The 20,335-nt window shown below is 27.5% G+C and overlaps 1 protein-coding gene across 1 annotated transcript; it reads right to left on the bottom strand.

The window, feature by feature from the left end:
* Positions 1–3,956: 3,956 nt before the first annotated feature.
* Positions 3,957–14,148, bottom strand: LOC112690449 (protein FAM3C-like). The gene is made up of 7 exons (XM_025564465.1): positions 14,006–14,148; positions 13,759–13,908; positions 10,943–11,093; positions 10,220–10,455; positions 9,635–9,790; positions 9,446–9,550; positions 3,957–6,331 (listed from the first exon to the last, which is right to left on the bottom strand). The coding sequence occupies exons 2-7, from the start codon at positions 13,868–13,870 to the stop codon at positions 6,240–6,242; spliced, it is 852 nt and encodes a 283-aa protein (XP_025420250.1). The 5' UTR covers positions 13,871–13,908; positions 14,006–14,148; the 3' UTR covers positions 3,957–6,239.
* Between the last annotated feature and the right edge of the window lie 6,187 nt (positions 14,149–20,335).

Below are 20,335 nucleotides of genomic sequence, written 5' to 3'. Positions count from 1 at the left end.
CAAGTTGTAGATCTTACGATTCTCAAACTATATACATGTACAAATGCATTAAATGCGCAGAACCACGGGATTTGAATATACTGATGCCGTTTAAGAATAGGCGCCTTGCCAATAGCACTATAGCATTCTACTAAAGTACTATAATTATGTTTATTTTTATACTCATGAATTCAGTATATTATAGAAAAGCAGTACAGGAGTAAAGTGCCATTAACGATATTATTAACACTAACTACTATGTACACGCGTTCACTTTTTCACTTTTTGTTTACTTTTTTTTTTTAGTATTTTGAGATTTATTTAAGAAATAACGAAACATTACAAAGTGTGTACGGATAAATGATTTTGTATACAGCATGAAATTGATATTGAGTACACCTGCCAATAAAAAATACTTTAATACGTTTAATACAATTGTTACGGAATATAATTTATAATTTAAAGCTAGGTAAGATGAGACTTACAACTAAGCAAACAAGGGTAATACCAAGGAATGTTGTGAATTTGTAATATAAGTTACACAAAGAATGACGTTGATGGGTGAAATCACGGTAGTAGATATAAATACTAAGATGTAACGCATTTTATTTATATTATTATTAATTGAAAATCTTATTTCAATAATAATAATGTCATTCTATAAAAAACATATAATTTTAACACATCTTTTATATTCATAATAAATACAATTGATTACAACTTAACTTTGAAAGGCATACATTTAAATCACATTTGATTTGACAAAAAAAAACATTTTATAAAGTGCCACGATGTCTACATAACAGATTATTTTAACAAATTACATAAACAAAATCAATTACTTTTTAAAACATAGATTTTTATCTTTTAATATGACTATAACTACATACGGACTACGGTCAAATGTATTGAATTAATCATTACTAGACAAACATACGTATATTTGAATATTTATTACGTATATTTGAATATTTATTCGATAGAATAAGATCAACATCATTTATCACATAAATTTGTGTACAATATACAAATGTATTAATTAATAACTATAAATATTTGAACTATAACATATTATTATTTTTGCTGGATGTTCCGTTTCAGGTTTCAATGTTTCATTTAACATTCATCGTTCCAACAATTATTTAAAAAAAAAAATATAATATAATATAAAACTTAAGTCTAAAATACTTAAAATAATAGTTTTACAAAATTTTCAGGCACCTATAGAGACATACGTATATGAATGTATTGATACTTTGATACTGTATTTCACAGTATTCAAAATATAACAAAAATAATACGTTCCAAAATATATTACAGTAGTTTTTAAAAATTAATACATATGGTCAATACAAATAAAAGTGAAGTGATATTTTGTTGGTTAAGGGTAATCTCTAAAATTAATTATTCAATAAAAGAGTGGATTTTTTTTTTTATAATAAAGTATATTGCAGAGTATATCTTATAGCTGATTTCAATTCTCGAGTTAATTTAATAATTATGTATAACACTCCATTACCGGCAATATTTTACCCTACGTTGTCAATTTTAAATAAAGTTAAAAACCGAAGTATTACATTCTCCCACTGTCGAGTACTTGATTGATTTTTTTTTTTAACTTCAATTGAAAATGGAAATAAAATTTCAATTAATTTACGTTTTAATTAAAATAATTAGGCAACTCGAGTGGAGCCGAGAAAATCAACTAGCTTACATAAACACGAGGTATGTTCAATAAATACCCAAATTAAATTTCTTAAACGTTTTATGGAAAAGTTACAAACTATTTAAATGGATCATCTTCAAAATTGCTTCTATACAGTGATTACAACAGTCCTGTCACTTATGAAAACTTCTTTGTATTTTTTCTAAAATTATAGACTTTAGTTATTCTATCGCATTAGAAATAGTTTCATTGACGTCCTTAAATGTCTATCCTTTTATGATAGTTTTTTGTTTTAAAAACAAAAACAAATCATAAGGAGCCAAGTCAAATAAATATGGTAGGTGTGGTACTACAAGTAAATTTTTAAGTGCAGAAAATTTGCGAACGGATATTTTCGAATGTGCTGGCGCATTGTCATGATACAAAATTCATGACTGATACCCATGCACCTGGCCTTTTACGCAGAGCCGCGTTTATTGGAGAGCAAGGAGGGGGCAATTTCCCCAGGGCGGCAAATTTTATGATGATTGATAAGGCGGCAAATTATTGAGGATCAACATAAAATAAAAAATATACAATTATAATTTTTCTTGTACAACTGTATAACTATAATACATATTATTTCTATTACATATATTATTTTTATTTTGAATTGTAATTTTTTAAAGATGGCATATTTTAATTTACCCCAGGGTGGCTACATAAATTAACGCGGCACTGCTTTTACGATGTGCTTTTTCTCTTAGTCTTTCCTAAACTTAATAATAACTTATTCGATTTATTGTTTGGTCTTTAGGTACAAAATTATAATGGACTAAAACATGACTAAATTGGTAATTTCTTACTTTTTTTCAAACAAGAGTATCTTCTATTCATGATTTTAAAGATCGCCCAGGAAGTTGGTTATCATCAATGGAGATTTAACCTTTTTTGAAAAGTTTTAACTTGTTAATAGTTACACAACGACTAGAATGACCTTCAAAAGTTAATTTTGTTAAGTCAAAAGTCTCCATGACACTTTTACCGATTTTGAATCAAAATTTGATACACGCGCGTTATTCCCATAATATTATCCATCGTAGTATCGCGGTTTCATACAAAATGTTCCATTTCAAACATATAATGTAAATTTCTGGTTTCGAGATAACAACTTCAATTGTATATTAAAATACTGGAAATTATCTCTACTTTATTTTTCTATAACAATATCCCATAACGTTTTCTTAAACATTAAATATCTTAATAACGTTTGTTTTCTTGGAATAATATTAATCTGGGTATTTATTGAACACACCTCGTATATACGAGTATGTATGTATGCGTATGTCTTACTATTATGTTTTTATGATAACATTTTACTAGAGATTTAAATTTGTTGTAGCGTGTGAGTATAAAGTAATACTATAATTTCAAAATAAATATTTTGAAAACTATTTATTTTTATTTACCATTGTTATCAATACAATATAATGAACATTCCATACAGTTACAAGATACTTCCTATAAAAACAATTCAACAGGATTTTCCTGTACTTACGTTATGCAAACTGCATTTAGAAAGAATTTAGGTCAGGGGTCGGCAACCCACGGCCCGTGGGCCACATGTGGCTCGCAAAGCAATTTTTTATGGCCCGCACAAAGGTGGTTAATTTTTGTGTTTTATTTTTGTTCAATAAAATTTTTCATTCAATTTTCAATACTATTCAGTTCTTTTTTCTTTATTAATAAAATCTAATCTAATCGTTAATAGTTGATGTTTATTCTATATAGTTATATAGTCAGTTTAATCTATAAAATTGTTATTATTATCTAATCGGAGTCGAAGATAATGATGGTTGCACTACTCAGTCATAGGATAAATTAAATATACTTATATACCTATATTTAAAAATTAAAATTTTAAATATATTTAATCTATGTATTTACCTAATACATGTGTATCTAATATATTTAATCTATGGTCATAGTTACTTTGCGTTTGTAGCAATTTGTACCTATTACACTGTGATTACGCGTATGTGTGACTGTTTGCGTTTGTAATATTTTCATTTTACAAGTAAATCCAAACATTATAGCGACTAAAAAAAGAAAAATTTATAATGAATATCGTTTTTTTTTAATAACTCTTGGGTTGATTTATACTTTTTCGTCGAAAACAAAGGTAAGCCATTATGTTTAATTTGTCAAAAAATTAAATTTTTTCTCAAAAGCAATTTTTTCCAGTAACATTCGTAATTTTTACACTCATATTTCTATAAAAAATAATCAAATATAATAGCAATACAATTATTAGTACATATCATAAATAAAATTTTTTTTTAATGTGGTCTTTGATTAACATTTGAAAAAAAAATATGGCCCGCGTGGTTCAAAAGGTTGCCGACCCCAGATTTAGGCAATTATTCCTCTACTCGTATGGGATTTTCGTTTTAGAAACTCTAGAACCCCAAAAGAACTTTTGTGATTTATCTCAATTTTTAACTCTGATTTAATTTTTTTTCTATTTTATAGAAATAAAATTGTAAGTGCGAGAAAGCAAGAGAGATCATACAATATTACACTTTTTTTTTATCTGTTATATAGATAGTGGTATTCGATCTTTATCAAATCCTTCCCTAATAATACCTTTTAGTAAAATTATTTTATTTCAAATATTATTAATGATTGCAATCGACGTTGCATGTAAACAATTCACTATAAATTAATTAAGCATGTTTTAAATGGACACCAATAATAGCCTCCTTAAAGAATAGGTTTAATGACTAAAATCTCTATGTATATACTCGTAGGTATAGTATGTATAAGTACAATGTGATTACAAATGTGGATGCATGTGTACTAGTGCAAAAAACGATCGGTCAGACTTTAGAAAATAAATATTATTCAATCGATTGCACAAGCCCACGATAGCAATGCTATAAAAAAAGGCACTATTTCATTAACATTTTTGAGGTTTTACACGTATAACGTATTTTGCACTGCAGATATGTATATAGGCAGACTGTACATGGTACTACAATGACACTTCAGGTAGTCTAAAACCACATTTTTGTTCGATTATCCTCGGATTTGCTGTGTATCCTGTTTATAATTTATTTTTATAGGCGGATTCGTGTATCTTATTCAAAAAACTTGGTCCGTGTGAAATCGCTTAACGCATCTAAAGAAAAAGAATGAACGATAAAATGTGCTGCAGCACATTGAGGGTCGTCAAAAGGGCGATTATTTGATTAATCGTCGAGTGGGCTCCGCCGGCCGCGACTGCCGCTGTGTAGAACGCATGCATGTACGTATACGTACCAACAATAATAAAATACATCCATACGTTTGGACGAGTGTTTGTATACACTGAAATTATATCCAAGCTCGCTACTCCATTTTTTGAACAGTGAAAAAATAACTTTTATACGAACCTATCTACTCAATTATGTTTGATAATTTTATGTGTAATTAAAATAAATATTAAAAATATCACTTTTAAACACTGTAAAAAAACACTATTGCACTAGGTTTTGTATATGTGTCAATAATAACGAAGATATAAATAGCAATTTTACGTTAGAAAATTGGATTATTAAATATCGAGAATACTATCCTGAGCGATAACAATAATAAAAGCCAAGCATTTGTTTGAAACACGGATTTTTTAAAAAAAAACATGTTTCCAAACAATAATGTCTTAAATCTTATTATTATCGAAAATATCTTACAATATATGTTGCGTTTCAAATGTGATCAACATTTACCAAACACTAGTTGTAAAATTCCACAAACACGACTTCATAAAGGCTACTTTGACAACATTCACTACGGTTTTTTGGTATATGTTGACATACACTGGTGATTGTTAACATTCACCGACTTCGATCATACACTTTAACATATATATATATGCTTGTAATATATATTGTGTGCATATAAAATGATAAGTAATTATCGTCCATCCGCTGCATATTTTACGCATACATTTTCGCGAGTGTAACAACATCGACATAATTTGGGAAAAAAAATAATAAAGAAAAACGAATTGCACTAATAACATATTGTAACAATTGATCTTTATCAACATTGCGTATTACTCCTTTATTATAACCCAGCTAACATGTTGAATGTGTGGAAAAGGAATGAGGTCATGAACGAATGCTGACTAAGAGATTTTGGCGTGAATATACAGCCAGAGCGATGACACAGCAAAGACATTAATGAACGAGTACCGACACAGTAACAGAGCCGTGTACAGAGGTGCCCAAGTCAAAAAACCACCATTCCGACTGCCATCAATATCATCCTCAAGTCCACTGCGGTTCTCACCTACTCGCCTACTAAATTCTAACATACGCGGTATCGTATTTATATTATTTTATATGTTAATTAATTGTATATGTCACCTTTGTACTATTATATGAGATAACCCTGTTCCCTAATTATTAAATATCACACACCGAAGTTAAGTTCTGAGACATCGTCGAATTAAAATTACACCGGAAACAACACCAGGTAATAATCAATATAAGAGGGGACATATTTATGTATATGCACGTGTGTATGTGCGTGTGTGCGCGTGTATTCACGATGTATCTTTCGTGTGTTCCGTTCAGTCGATCAATCGATTACCTGTTGTTCGGTGACTTCCTTGAGTCTGATTCTTCAGGTTACTGTAATTGACGTTTCTGGTGTGTTCGCTATCTGCAACATTTTTTCGTCCGTCAATCAACACGGCAAGAAGTCGGAGGAAATAAAAAATTATTTAAATATACATATCAATAATGTATAAATTGAATAATAATAATCCGTGTATAATGTACGATGACAGAAAACTACAATATCGTCACGCGAATAAAATACAAACGGATTAGGTAGATACATCGCTGCGGTGACGTCGAGTGCGAATCGAACGGTTCGGTTTCAAAACCGACACGGGTGATGGACGAAATTATTAAATTCACGCCTGTCGTCGAAAATTCGAGTATTATGCCCAACAACTTTTTATCTGCATTGTCAAAGCATGGACAAAATAGATAAATACATTTCGGAAAAATAATACGGATCGTGTAGCAAGTATTATTTAGAATGTTAATGATAGGGGAGTAATTGTTAGATTAATTGATATGTATTACTGAAAATCATTGTAAATACTGTTGGCTGACAAAATTTTGACCGAGTGAATACAATTTTTTTACAATAAATTAGTCATATTTATATATTATAAGAGAGCCGAGCATTATGTGGTACAGAAAAATAAGAATGAAACGATTTATTCTTCGAAATTTAAATTTTTCAAACAATTCGATCAATTAAAAATCAAATTTAATCAAATACTGCACAATATCATAAAAGCATATTATTACAAAAATAAAATGTTCACAATATTTATAAAAAATCTACACATATAATAAAATTATTTAAGGTTTTAATTTTGTTTAAAATATATTTGTTAATAACTACATATTATTTTTAAAATTATTACTATTAATTACTAATAAAAGTTATTACTCATTATTATTAAATTAATTATATTATTGATCAGAAATTAAAATATTTTCTTCATTTATAATTTTAGAATCAAAAGTACCTATACAAAGTAGCAGAACATGAACGTTTTACACAATGCAAACGAATCTCACGTGTATTTATGTTATTTGAACCAAAATCGTATTTATAATCATAAAACATTAACATATCTTTGCCATACTTTTTAAAATATAGCTATTTTAGTATAACGTGATATGTTAGCAATTTACACAACGCACTGACCACGGTCAAAGATAATACAGTGAAACTTCGGTATCTTGAAGTCTCAAGGGACAAAAAAAAAATTCGACATATCGAAACTTTGAATATCGGAATTTAAAACATAAATAAAATTTGAAATAAAAATGTTTAGTTATTATTAGAAGTATTTTTAATAAAACTACCTAAGCTATTAAACGTAGAGAAAATGTTGTCAGAAACTTCTGACTATTGTTGGACGTATTTTCGAAATTCAAGAATATATCTCCGTGTAACTTTAACGTCGTTATCGGTCACTAGTTGAACTATAATTAAATATCTATGTTATTACAACGTTGTGTGTACAATCCCTGTAATTTACTTATATTTTATAGTTTGAGCATTTTATACTTTATCTAATCTGTCATATATTCGAGTTAAAGAATCATATTAGGTGGTGAGTACCTTATAATCTAGGTAGATAAGGGCCTCAAACAAGAAGAAGCAGCAGTGAGACTGAAGCAGGCGTTCATTCAAGCGTTAGGAGCTGAAGCAGAGGTGATACACTCACTCAAGACCGAAAAAATAGAAGTATGAGATCTGGACTTAGAAACAACGGAGGAGGAGGTTATACCGACAGTCGTAAACACCACGGGTACCGTACCAGACTCGGTGAACGTAATCAGAATGCTTCCCCTATACAGAGGCAACATGATGGCAGAGTCAAAATGAAGAACTAACACGCTTATACACTGCAAAAGTTAGGCCGCCTAATTGTAGGACTTGTGCGATGTCAAGTGAGGCTAAAAACTCAAATTGCAAGATGTTTTAGATGTCATAACTTTAGCCACTTCAGAGCATCATTGTAGAGGAATTAACCGAATGGCCCAGTGCATAACATGTGACCAAGAAAACCGCAAGACGAAGGATTGCAACGCACAACTAAGATGTATTCTATGTGCGGAAAATGGGTATGACATAAACCATTACCCAGGTAGCTCAGCGTGTCGCGAGTTCCAAGAAGCGAAGAAACTTAAGTAACCATCTTTGTTAAATTTACTCGATGTATGCCGAACAGGCAAAAAGCAAAGTGGGGTTAGAGGCCCCCACATATGTAATTCAAAGAAATTCCAAAGAGTGTAAATTGGATTTTTCTTTATTTAATGTAAAGCTTTTTTCCAATAAACGATGAAACGATGGTGCTGTGGAGTGGGGGATGGGGGTGAAATGACTGACGTCGGTGTCACCCCAAGCTTCGATATTCAATGTAAAAAAAAAAAAAAGGTGGTGAGTACCGGATAATGACTTCGACTTATAGAAAAATTCGATGTACTGAAATAACTTTACACATAAGTCCAATACTGAATGATGACGACTAAAAAAAAAATTCGACATACAGAAACTTCGAGATAGCGAGATTCCGCTGTATTTGCACTTCGTTTTTTTATTAGTGATAAGTACCTATGTGATTCTTCAAATAAGATAAGCAATGGTATTGATGTAGCGCGTTGATAAATTCGTAGGTACCATTTATTCGGTACCCTTTCGGTATGTACTTTACAGGTTTTATACGATCTAGATTCGATAACGACTGGATTTCTTATACGTTATCACTTATCTGCTATTAATTGTATATATTATAATATTATTATAAATTATCTTATATTATATATGTGATATTTATTTTTACTGAGATTACTAAAGCTTTTATATCAGTCGTCTTTTTGGCATCAGAAACTTGTTTAGTTGTCTGTAAAGCGCATACCTAACAAATAAGCACCATTTCTTTTTGTCGTTCGCTAAAATATAATATTTAAAGGAACCACTATCAAATTAATTTTACATTTATGTTAACTAGTTTGGGAAAAACGACAATCTTATAATAATAAAATTTAGGCGTAATGAGTAGGGTTAGGTTATCTGAATGGATTATTACCGCAGTACTAATTATGATACATTAACTTAGGCCATAATGATTTAGAGTGTGAAAACTTTGAATTTAACTGTGCTGAAAAACACCTAATAATAATGATTTCTTATAGCGAGTCTCATTGTGTTATTGAAACCAGTTATTCATAACAAAACGCTTACTTTCGTTGCAATATTCGGTGTACTCGTTAGTCGACAGCAGTAAGGTATTACAAAACGTCGGTTGATAGTTACTCAAATCATCGGACACTATTGGATTTCCAGTTACTGTAAAACAACGAAAAATATTTATTAATTTATGAAAAATTATTATTGTATCCATTATAAACAACATGACTGCTCTTCATTTACTTTGAAACGGAACACACAACTTGTCGTCCAGTGCTCTGGCCCAGTTGTTTTTATGTGAGTAAGTTATTTTTTCATATGGCGTGATGCCTTGAATTCCCTTTTGCGTCACCATGTACCACTGGCATCTGTACCACAAGTCTTGAATCTTTCCACTCCCTAAAGTATTAACGTAATAATAATATTAATATTTAATTATTTTAAATTGATTAAATATTAGATTGAAATCCTATCCGCTTGTATATTAATATTATAATCGATTTATTTAATTGATGGTTAATCGATAAGACATTTGACTATGTTATTAGTAAGGTAAAACGATACTTTTTTCTTTGTTTATATGCTATATTACAATATACGTATAAAATTAAAAATTAAATATTCATACAAGTAAGAATAATTTTTATTTAAATCATAATTAAATTACTTAATATTATTAAAACGGTCTAATAAACTATGTATCAGTAAAAAAGAACACTTAAATGTCGTCTCAAAATCTGCTGGAATGTAAATTAATCGATTTATATCTTAAAATATCCACACCCGTTTTCTATTGTTTATTTATATAATATAACAGTATACACTTACCCATATTGTACAAGAGGTTTCTGGTTTTTTTCGTTAACTTCTTAGATGCCTCGTCAAACGTAAAAAATATCACCACGTCACCGACCCTAACCATGTGATCAAGCCATTCGTCTAAATTAGAGCTGTTATACTCATAAGTATCAAAGTTTTTCACAGTCAGTATAGTATATGTAGCTGGTTCTATGACGGCTATATTGATTCCACGTCCACCTGCGGTTCGGTTAAATGCCATGACACTTCAAAAATAAAAGAATAATATGTGAAACGTTGCAATAAATACAAAAAAATTTCAATAATATTCGTACGAGAATAATTATTTTTACTCACTAAATTTATTTAACATTAACAATTGAAATATAAGTTTCGAGATTTTTGTTCTATACCTAATGTGCTACTGTATTTAATCATTGATTAATCACGTAATTTTTTTCAAATAAATATTGTTGAAAATATAGATCACAAATACATCAAAATCATTTAAATAAATATAATCGACAAAAAATCAAATCACTAATCTATACTTCAAAAGTTATTTACATTTTTAGACGTTGTTTATTTCAAAATATTTTGATGAACTATTTAGTAATAATAACATTTATATGATAAGCTATTGTTATTAAATTATGTTAAATAAAATATCTAGTTTTATAGTAATATATTAATTTATCTTATATGTATTAATTTGCCTAATAAGGGTTTCTGTGACGTAGTTTTAATACTTACTATTTTCCCATTATGCACAATTTCGGAAAATCAGTCTTGTTCTTTCCAGTATATATGTGAATAGGAAAAGCATCATCGGAACAAATCGTTTGTAACCCACAATTAGGCAAAATCTCAATTACTTCAATTTTTGGTTTTCCTTCGTCGTCGTCTAAAATAATAATCAGAAATTAATCGGTTAAGATCGAGTTAATACAGTTAGCATTCAATAAGAATGACATGTACCTCCCCTTTGTAAAAAAAAATAACTGACCACAAAATTTGTAATTATATTATTACAAAATCATTGTTAATCAATTTCTATGATGGTCATTGTATACAGTGTTGGGACTATCTAGATAAAATTATCCAAAAGATAATCTAGATAACGTTCAAATTATTTTTCATCTTTTATCTAGATAAATTCAGAGTATCTTTATCTTATACTTATCTTTTTGCGTTTTTTCTGTCGATAGATAATAGATGTTAAACCAAGCAAAGGGTTTTTTTTTTTTTTAAGATAAGAATTTATTATTTTATTTAGCCGTTTTTCATAATTTATCATACAATAATAATTAAAAAATGTGAACTGTAACATTTATATATATTTTAAAATTTAAATTATTACATTAAAAAATATTTTAATACAAATTCTAGTACAACCAAATGTTATATACTTATATATTAGTATTATTTAGTATATATACTAGTATATCTTCATACAATTTAATGTTAACTTATATAACCAAATTAAATTTAGTTAAAAAATTATGATTAATGTAAGGCCACTTAGTAATCACTACTTGTACAGATATTAAAATATAGGTAGGTATAATAAATAATAATTTAAATTAAATAAATTATAAACCTTTAGTCATTATCTTTATCTTTAATCTAGATAAAAATATTGGTTATCTTTCCCAACACTGATTGTGTATTATTAAAAATATAATATTAAACAATATGTACTACATGATGATACATTATTATAGTAAGCGTCTTACGAACACGTTTTTCAGTAAGTTTATATTAAATAATAATAAAACATAATTTAAATAGATTCTAAGTACAGTGAAAAATTTAAAATATTTATAAAATATGTGGATGTAAATATACTAGATGTAATAGTGTTTGTTTAGATAAACTGTATCGCATACCTCTTTTTATAATGAAATTAGGCTTTGATTAAAGATCACGGGAATCAAACGACGTTCTTAATAATTAAAATTCGGATATGAGGTTTAAGTAAAATAGAAAGAAATGTGTGTTGAACTATTCGTAATATATACGATTTTATAAAAAATAAGTAATAATAATATAAAATAAATATATATTACATGTGTGGGAGGTCGTGGCCCATATGAGAATGATAAAGCATATATGTAATAATGGTAGTAAATCCCATACAAGTTTACATGTAATAATAATTGGATAATGAATAATACAAAATGGTGGCTGACAGCTGATTCACGATACCATCAACCGTTGGATATTTGTAGTTCAGACTCCGTAATGATAGTAATGAGCAAGCCTGGGCAAGTTAATGATAATTTTTAACTGAGTTAAGTTAAGTTAATGAAAAACATTTTAAAAAGTATAAAGTTAACAATTAACTTATTTTTTTTTAAAAAATCAGTAAAGTTCAAAGTTATATGAACATTTTTAATCAACTTATTAACTCAAGTTAAATTATTTTTATAATTTTTTATTAATATATTTATATAAATACCCAGTTATATGGTTCAAAATAATAAAAATCATATTCTTGAACACAGGAAATAGTAAATAACTTTTCTATGCATAGAAGTAAATTATTAGCTACTGACGAATAGAACTATGTAGTAAGTTCAAAAAGTATACAAAATTTCGAAATAAATATAATATTTATAATTATAATATAATAATAATTTCATAAAAAATTCACTCGAAAAAATACATAAAATAACACGCAGACATACTACACATATATAATTAAACGAAAAAAATGGTACAGGATTGTGTATACTTTAGTGATGTCGTCACTTAATTATGTACGCTGGTGCACGAAGAGTGTGTTCGGCTGGAATGCAGACGCTAATCAGAATTAAAATTTTAACTATGCATGGACAGATTTAATTTAATTTTGGTGATAATTTACTATCACATGCATAATCAAATGTATATCCAACATTATTTTTTTAGAATTCATAGTAAATATGTTACGAAATCAAAGAATCAGTTTGAAATAATTTATCATAACTACACATACTGTTTATAAATCAAAAATATAATAATTTATTACGAAATAAGAATTTAATTCTAATGTAGAAAATGCGAGTGGAATTTATAGTCATTATATGTGAAATAAATAATAAAACGGTTTAAAATACCTTTAATATATAACAATATTAGTACATTTTCAATTTAACAAGATTGAATTAATTAAAAGTTTAGAATAGAAATATTATAATATTTATTTCAATAAAGTAAGACTCCGAGCCAGTTTTTTTTGATACTGGGGTTATTACTTAGTATATTATCATATAATATATTAAGACACAAATATGTTTAATCCATTAATAACTTATTACTTAACGTGTAATACATAATCAAAAAAAATATATATATAACACAGCATTTTAAATACGAAAGTCCTGAGCAAATAATTTATCATAGCCTTAACTTAGAACCTGGACCCCATGTCTAGACCCCTTGACCCTCTCTCTCCTAAATCACTACTGGTGCAAGGAGTAGTTAAAACTTCGTCAAACATTTTTAATTGTGTGTAAATGTACAGAATACATACTAGGTTTTGGGAATGAAATATTAAATTGCGTGTAAAATACGCATTAACCAACCGTGAAACGTATTGTTAGAATTCCTCGAGGTCTTCGTGGTCCACGCAGAAGACTTTTCACTCTTCCAGTGGAAATAATCTACGTACACCGACTTGTACAGTAAAACAACCATTACGATGATCAAGCAGATGACGAATCGGAATGACGGACCTGTTTCGATAAGGTAAAAAAAAAAAATAAACTAAAGATATTGAAGAAAAAAATCACATTTTTTCCGTGAAGTCCACCATAGTCCGTATTAGCTTACTCGACAGGATGTCGCAGAGCGAATCGTCTTTTCTCGTCTTGTTACAACCATGATCGCCTTCACTACTGCCAGCCCCGTTCCTCAAGTCACATACAACCGGCAACAGTCCCAAATTATCTTTTTTCTTGTTTTTCCTAGTAAAATTCCTGATAAAACCAATAATTTTCTGTTACTTCAAATTGTTATTATTTTCAATAAATATACTAAAAACATAGTTATTTTATAAAAAAATTAAAATATAAAATATGTTATTGAATAAATAATAATAAATTAATTTCTGTAAATCCCAAAGGCCAAAGGTGCCAAGGGTTATTTTTTTAAAAAAAGTAATAAATTATGTAACATTATACTTATATATTACATGTATATTAATAATACTAAATATATAAACTCAAGAAATAGAAATAAATAAAAATTTCAATAAGAATGTTTCATTATCTATACCCATATCGTTATTATTTTAATATTTTTCCATAAATTAATTTCTACTAAATTCAAAGAAATAAAAATGTAAACGCGTTAAACTTATCACGAATATTTCAATAACAACTAAATAAAATCCATTGTCTGTGTACTTAAATTTAAAATGTATAAAATTGAAATATTCAATTAATATCGTTTTGATAATTCATTTTACACTATTACTGAATAACACATGAAAACAAAGCTCATATTTATTTTACAAAATAATATTTTATTTACTAAAATACTAGTCTATATACGGTTGCTGCATGTGTCAACTTCTGACATATTAATACTATTATTAACAGTAAAATATTCTGTTATTATGGAAGAGGTATAACAATTTTAATTTATTCATTATCTATTGATGTTAATGTATTATTTTATTTCAATAATAAATGTATTGTAATTAGTTACAACTACATAAATAGGACTTAATTTGTTGGAGGGAGGCATATATAATACATAATTTTTGTTCCTTAATCTACAAACCATGTGGTATCATGTATCATGTGGCCACATAACATAGTGACGTAAATACCAAGATATAATTTATATTTATTAGAGATATATTCACGTTAATTTATTGATGTTAATAATATTAATTATTGCAAAAACGAACTATGTAAAAAAAATACAGAAGCGTATATGACCTACACACCATCGTAATTATTTGAATGACAATTGTATAAAAATATAAACAAATTAAACTAAAAATCGATAACTTTTTAGATGATTTACTTGTAATCTTTAATATTAAATTGTTTATACCAGTAGACAGACTTTCGATTTTTATTAGTGACTTTCTTATTTACTGTATTCCATATCTAGTCACTCATAATAATAACTAAAAATTTAAAAGTATCCGGTATATGCATAATAACATTTTATTATATTATTTAATTCATTGAACGTCCAAAAAAAAAAAAAAAAAAATAGGGATTAGGCAACTAATAAGACACAAGTGCAAGTGGTTTTATATACGTTCCAATTCAGTAAAATATAATAAAAACATTGGATATAATTTTTTATGATTAAATATATTTATTTATAGAAACATGGTTGTAGGTTCTATCTACTTTCTCTAGAATGGAATTATACTTCTTATTGGAATAAATAATAAAAAATACAATTTTAGATGAAAAATGTAATTCTCTATTATAGTGGTGCATTGTGCAGTTTTCGAAAGTAAATCACTTGAGTATTTCAAATTATTATGTATATGTAATATAAATGGCGAATCTTATTATTGAATACGACGTTTACGCTTACGAATACTACACCACCAAGGTCGTAGATAATAACGAATAACCATAATAGCATTAGTTAACCCGATTTGATATCTTCAGAAGCCATGAAGTAAATCGTTTGTCTCCAATTTAGGTACCTAGGAGATATGTGTTTCTTACAAAATTACTCATGTATAATATAACTAAGATATGAATCCTACATTTTTTTTAAATATTTTCAGAACTATTAGTATGTCCACAGTGCCATTTGCGGCATTTAATTTTTAATAAACAATAAAAACGATTTTCAGAAATGTACCTATTTTTTTTTACGTTTACAATAAAATTGATACTTATTTAAAATATAAAACAAAATTATCGAGAGCAATAATTACAAAGAATTTAATTATATTGGTCAAATCCTCACATCAGTCAATACATTGATAGGTGTTATTTACAGTTATCTATCTATCTATACTTGTTATGCCAAAATAATTGAAAAACAACATGTTTTTTGTAGAACGGTTGAGTATAACAACACATAAGTTTGGCACCCATTTGACTTATTTCTCTCAAAAAATAATCGGGATTCAAGTCCTTCCTAAGTTAATAGGTTAGTCACGTCTATAATTCTATGAAACGCTTTCTAAACTAAATGAAATTAAAAATAAAATTGGTTCGTTTGGCGGGTTACCAACAAGTTGTATTTCATTATTAACAGTTAATAGTTACTATTCATGCTTGTTACATAAGACTCGTTGAATTTTGTTACACATATTACAATTAATATTTTAATTTTAATGTAGAAAAGAGGTATGTAAACACTACTAGAATAATAAGTCCTTTTAACAAAATAATTAAGGAATTAACAATCTTACGAATAAAAACAAATTGTTAAAAAGTATATCTCATAAATTTTAGTACGAATTTGTTTTATGAAACTAATCACTTAACTGTAAATTCTAAAGCTGAATTAAATATAGATGTAGGTACAGTAAAACATCATTGATATATATTCATACAATTACGTACTTATCAATAACTAAAAAAAAAATTATAAATCGTTTTGATAGAATGCACTCCAAAAATATAAATATTTTGATGAAAATGTTTCGTTTGCATAGCTGTACATATTTTTAAGTTAGGTAAAAATAAAGCCAAAACGGTTTTATAAAAATACGCAAATTAATTATAGATCACTTTATTGAAACCTTTAAAATTTTATTGAATTAAAAAAAAATTAAATTTCAAAAAGATGAATCTTAATGCAACTAATAACATACACGTTTGGTGCTCTATAACAGAGTAACATAAGGTATCGTAATTCGTGAGTTAATTGTTCTAATACAGAAAATATTTTAGATGTTCGTAAAACAATATTGTACTTTGCAGTTACAATAATTAATCGCAACGGTTTATTTTATTTTCGGACACGTGTATAATGCAATAGATGTGATCATGAAATCAATCATTTGACTTGTTCGTAGTGATGATCAAAATTGGTCTTGGTCTTGCGGTCTCGCAAGACCAAGACCAAGACGGTACTGGTCTAGTAAGACCAAGACCAAGATTAGGCTTGCAAGAACAAGACCAAACCAATACCGAAGCTGCAAGACCAATACCAAAACAAGACCATCACTGCAAGACTAGCAGTCTTGCAAATTTTTTTTTTTTCCCCGAAAAGACATTAGTTATCTTGATTTCATTAATTAATAATTTATAACGAAAATAATAAGAAATTATTTTTATTGTTATTAAATTTGATCAGTATTTAAGGAAATGACGAATTATTGAAAAAATAATTGGAATTAATATTATAAAATAACATGATATAGTTGTTTCATACTTAGCAGTTACTGAAAAATTATTTTTTTTCCCCAAAATCGTTGAAAACGTCGAAAGTTGTCTTGCTCATAGAATAATTTATGACTTATGTCCATAGTACACCACTACTTTGAATCGAATATACTAATAATTGTTGGAAGTCATTAAGGACTATGGTAGATATCATTTTTATTGGAAGTACGTTTTTATTTTTGTTCGTAGCTTGTGTGATTTTTCCGTAATAGACATTGTGTACGTAACTAACCTAACCTAACCTACACAGCTATAATAGGTAGATATTTAGTTTTTTTTTTATATTTTGTGAAAATAGCAAGAGTCTTTCGAGAGTCTTGCGTAAGACTAAGATCAAGACCAAGACCAAAAACAAGATTTTGAAATTCTTGGTCTTGGTCTTGTTTTAATCATCACTACTTGTTCGAGAAAATTCCGGTGAGATAAACACACTCATATGACATGGAATACAATGAAATTTAGACAATTGTAGTTGATGAGTTAAAAGTCAACGATTAGTCGGATTTCGAGCAATTAACGATCCCATAAAAGAATTTTACTTGCCAGCGGCACACCAATAGAGCACCTGGCCATGAGCATTTGCTTTTTTCAGTTACATTCGAAAACTGCATGCTTTTGACTTCGACCCTAAAAAGGTCGATGGACAAATATCATACACTTTATCGGTCATTGTATTACAAAATACTGCATATTTATTGTGGATTAAAACCGCACACTATTTTTAGAACTAATTGATAGATAAGTTATGATAAGCTGTTATACAATACTTATGTTAACACGTTTTAAGTCTTTAGTCGCCACTCGTTATTAGTGGGTCTTATATATACTTAGTGGTTAAAATGCAAGTGACATTTTGTATTTTTATAAAGGATATAACAATTATTGATAATAATTCAGTGGCAAGTGTTTATTATTTGATTATTTTAAGTACATAAAATATAAAGTGTGTAATAGTAGAAATATGATTTAATCCACGTATAACATGCAGTGGAATGAAGAATATAATACAGACTAAAAATATACATAAACATAAACCTATGAATACAAAGAAAATTCAAATTCAAAAGGTATGCAATAAATGTAAACGTAAGGCTTCTTATGATATTCATGAAAAACCTCAAAAAATAATAATTTTCCAAGGAAAATAATAGAATTATGGTAAGCAATGACATAAGCTCATAAGGAAGTTGATGTATCATGAAACTTTTACCTTTACCGAAAAATTTGGATGGTGCTCTAGACTTTTTTTCAAATTGCGATATTTTAAAATGTCAAAAAGATAAAATGATCTATTTGTATAAACAAGTTTTGAATTGTTATGTAATCATTGTGATGAATACTTGACTAATGGTATTTTTACAGTCAAACTTAAATATTGTTATCAATTATACGCTATACAGATGGTGCGGGAATTATTTTTTATTTCTTTAATACATTGATTTTTACTTTCTAAAACTGAATCTTGTTAAATAAAAATGTGGGTCAATATTAAAAATGTATGTATGGAGTTAAGACCAGTTTTAAATATTAACATTATTCATTTAAATTATAAGATAGCTGCTCATAATACTGTTTAAAAACATTTACCAGAGAAAAGAATAACATTTATAGATTTTATTTTGGTCAATCTTGTAAAGTACTTGAGTAAAAGTATCTAAAAAAAAGTATTCAAATAATTTTTATGTACTCAAATATATATTTTGAATAGTTATGAAAAAAAAAAATACTTGAATACAGTATTTTAAATATTTTCCCAGAGTATCTGTATTTAAAATCAAATGCTATTTTAAATACTTTTTTTACAAATTTGATTTTAATTTTATCACATTAAAATAATAAATTATGCACCTCAGAATCCAACGAACGTAAGTCTAAAAATAAAGATTTTCAGTTTATTATATTTTTCTGCATGAAATTTTTTTTTCGTCTAGCAATAATAACGGGAGTTTGTTAAAAATACCCATTTAATTTCGGTTATTATTAGCTAATTCAAAATTTAAAAATTCGTAGGCAGGCAACATTCTATTTATTTTCAGTTTTTTTGCTGTCATGAAAAGTTAGCATAATGTGACTTACGTCGGTCTGGTTCTGAGGAACAGAATTAATTTACCAATTATTTATTTATACTATATCAATAAGATGTATCAACCAATTTTCTGTGTTGTTTAAATATAATCAATATTTATATATGTGGCATATTATAAAAATGTTATCTACTTACCTATTCCAGCTAATTATATAATAAATACCTGAACTTGAGAACCCTATTTATAGTTTAAAACCTTAATCACCATTATGACTACATGACTACTCATTTCAACTGACAATTTTATTTGTTTTATTTTTATTTTCCAATTACATTTTAATTAATTTATGGCCTATGGGAACTATGAACTATTTTATTCGTTGTAGCCATGTAAGACATGAATATATTTTTAAATTTCTTTTAAAATTTTTTTTTACGATTATAATATAATACCATATTATGGTAAACAACGTTAAGAAAGTTTTTAAGTATTTGAAAGTTATGAATACTTTTAGACCTGTTCAGATGATGAGAAGAATTTTTAAAGGAAGGAAATCGTATGAAGTTTTTAAAAAATGTTGGCAATCGATTACAGTCAATCAAACTTTGAACATAATACATTTTTTTTTCTTTTTCTTTTTAAATTAATATTTTACATTTGTAAACAATTATTTTAAATAATATCAATCGGGATCTAAATCAAAAGTGTGCGGTTTTTTGGTAACGCAACAATTTTGAAAACTGTGCGGTTTTGAC

This window comes from Sipha flava, unplaced genomic scaffold (genome assembly GCF_003268045.1).
Source record: "Sipha flava isolate LNK unplaced genomic scaffold, YSA_version1 50477_pilon_pilon, whole genome shotgun sequence".
In the NCBI taxonomy this organism is placed as follows: domain Eukaryota; kingdom Metazoa; phylum Arthropoda; class Insecta; order Hemiptera; family Aphididae; genus Sipha; species Sipha flava.
The sequence above is the reverse complement of the archived record's forward strand: the minus strand, read 5'-3'. Positions and strand labels throughout refer to the sequence as shown.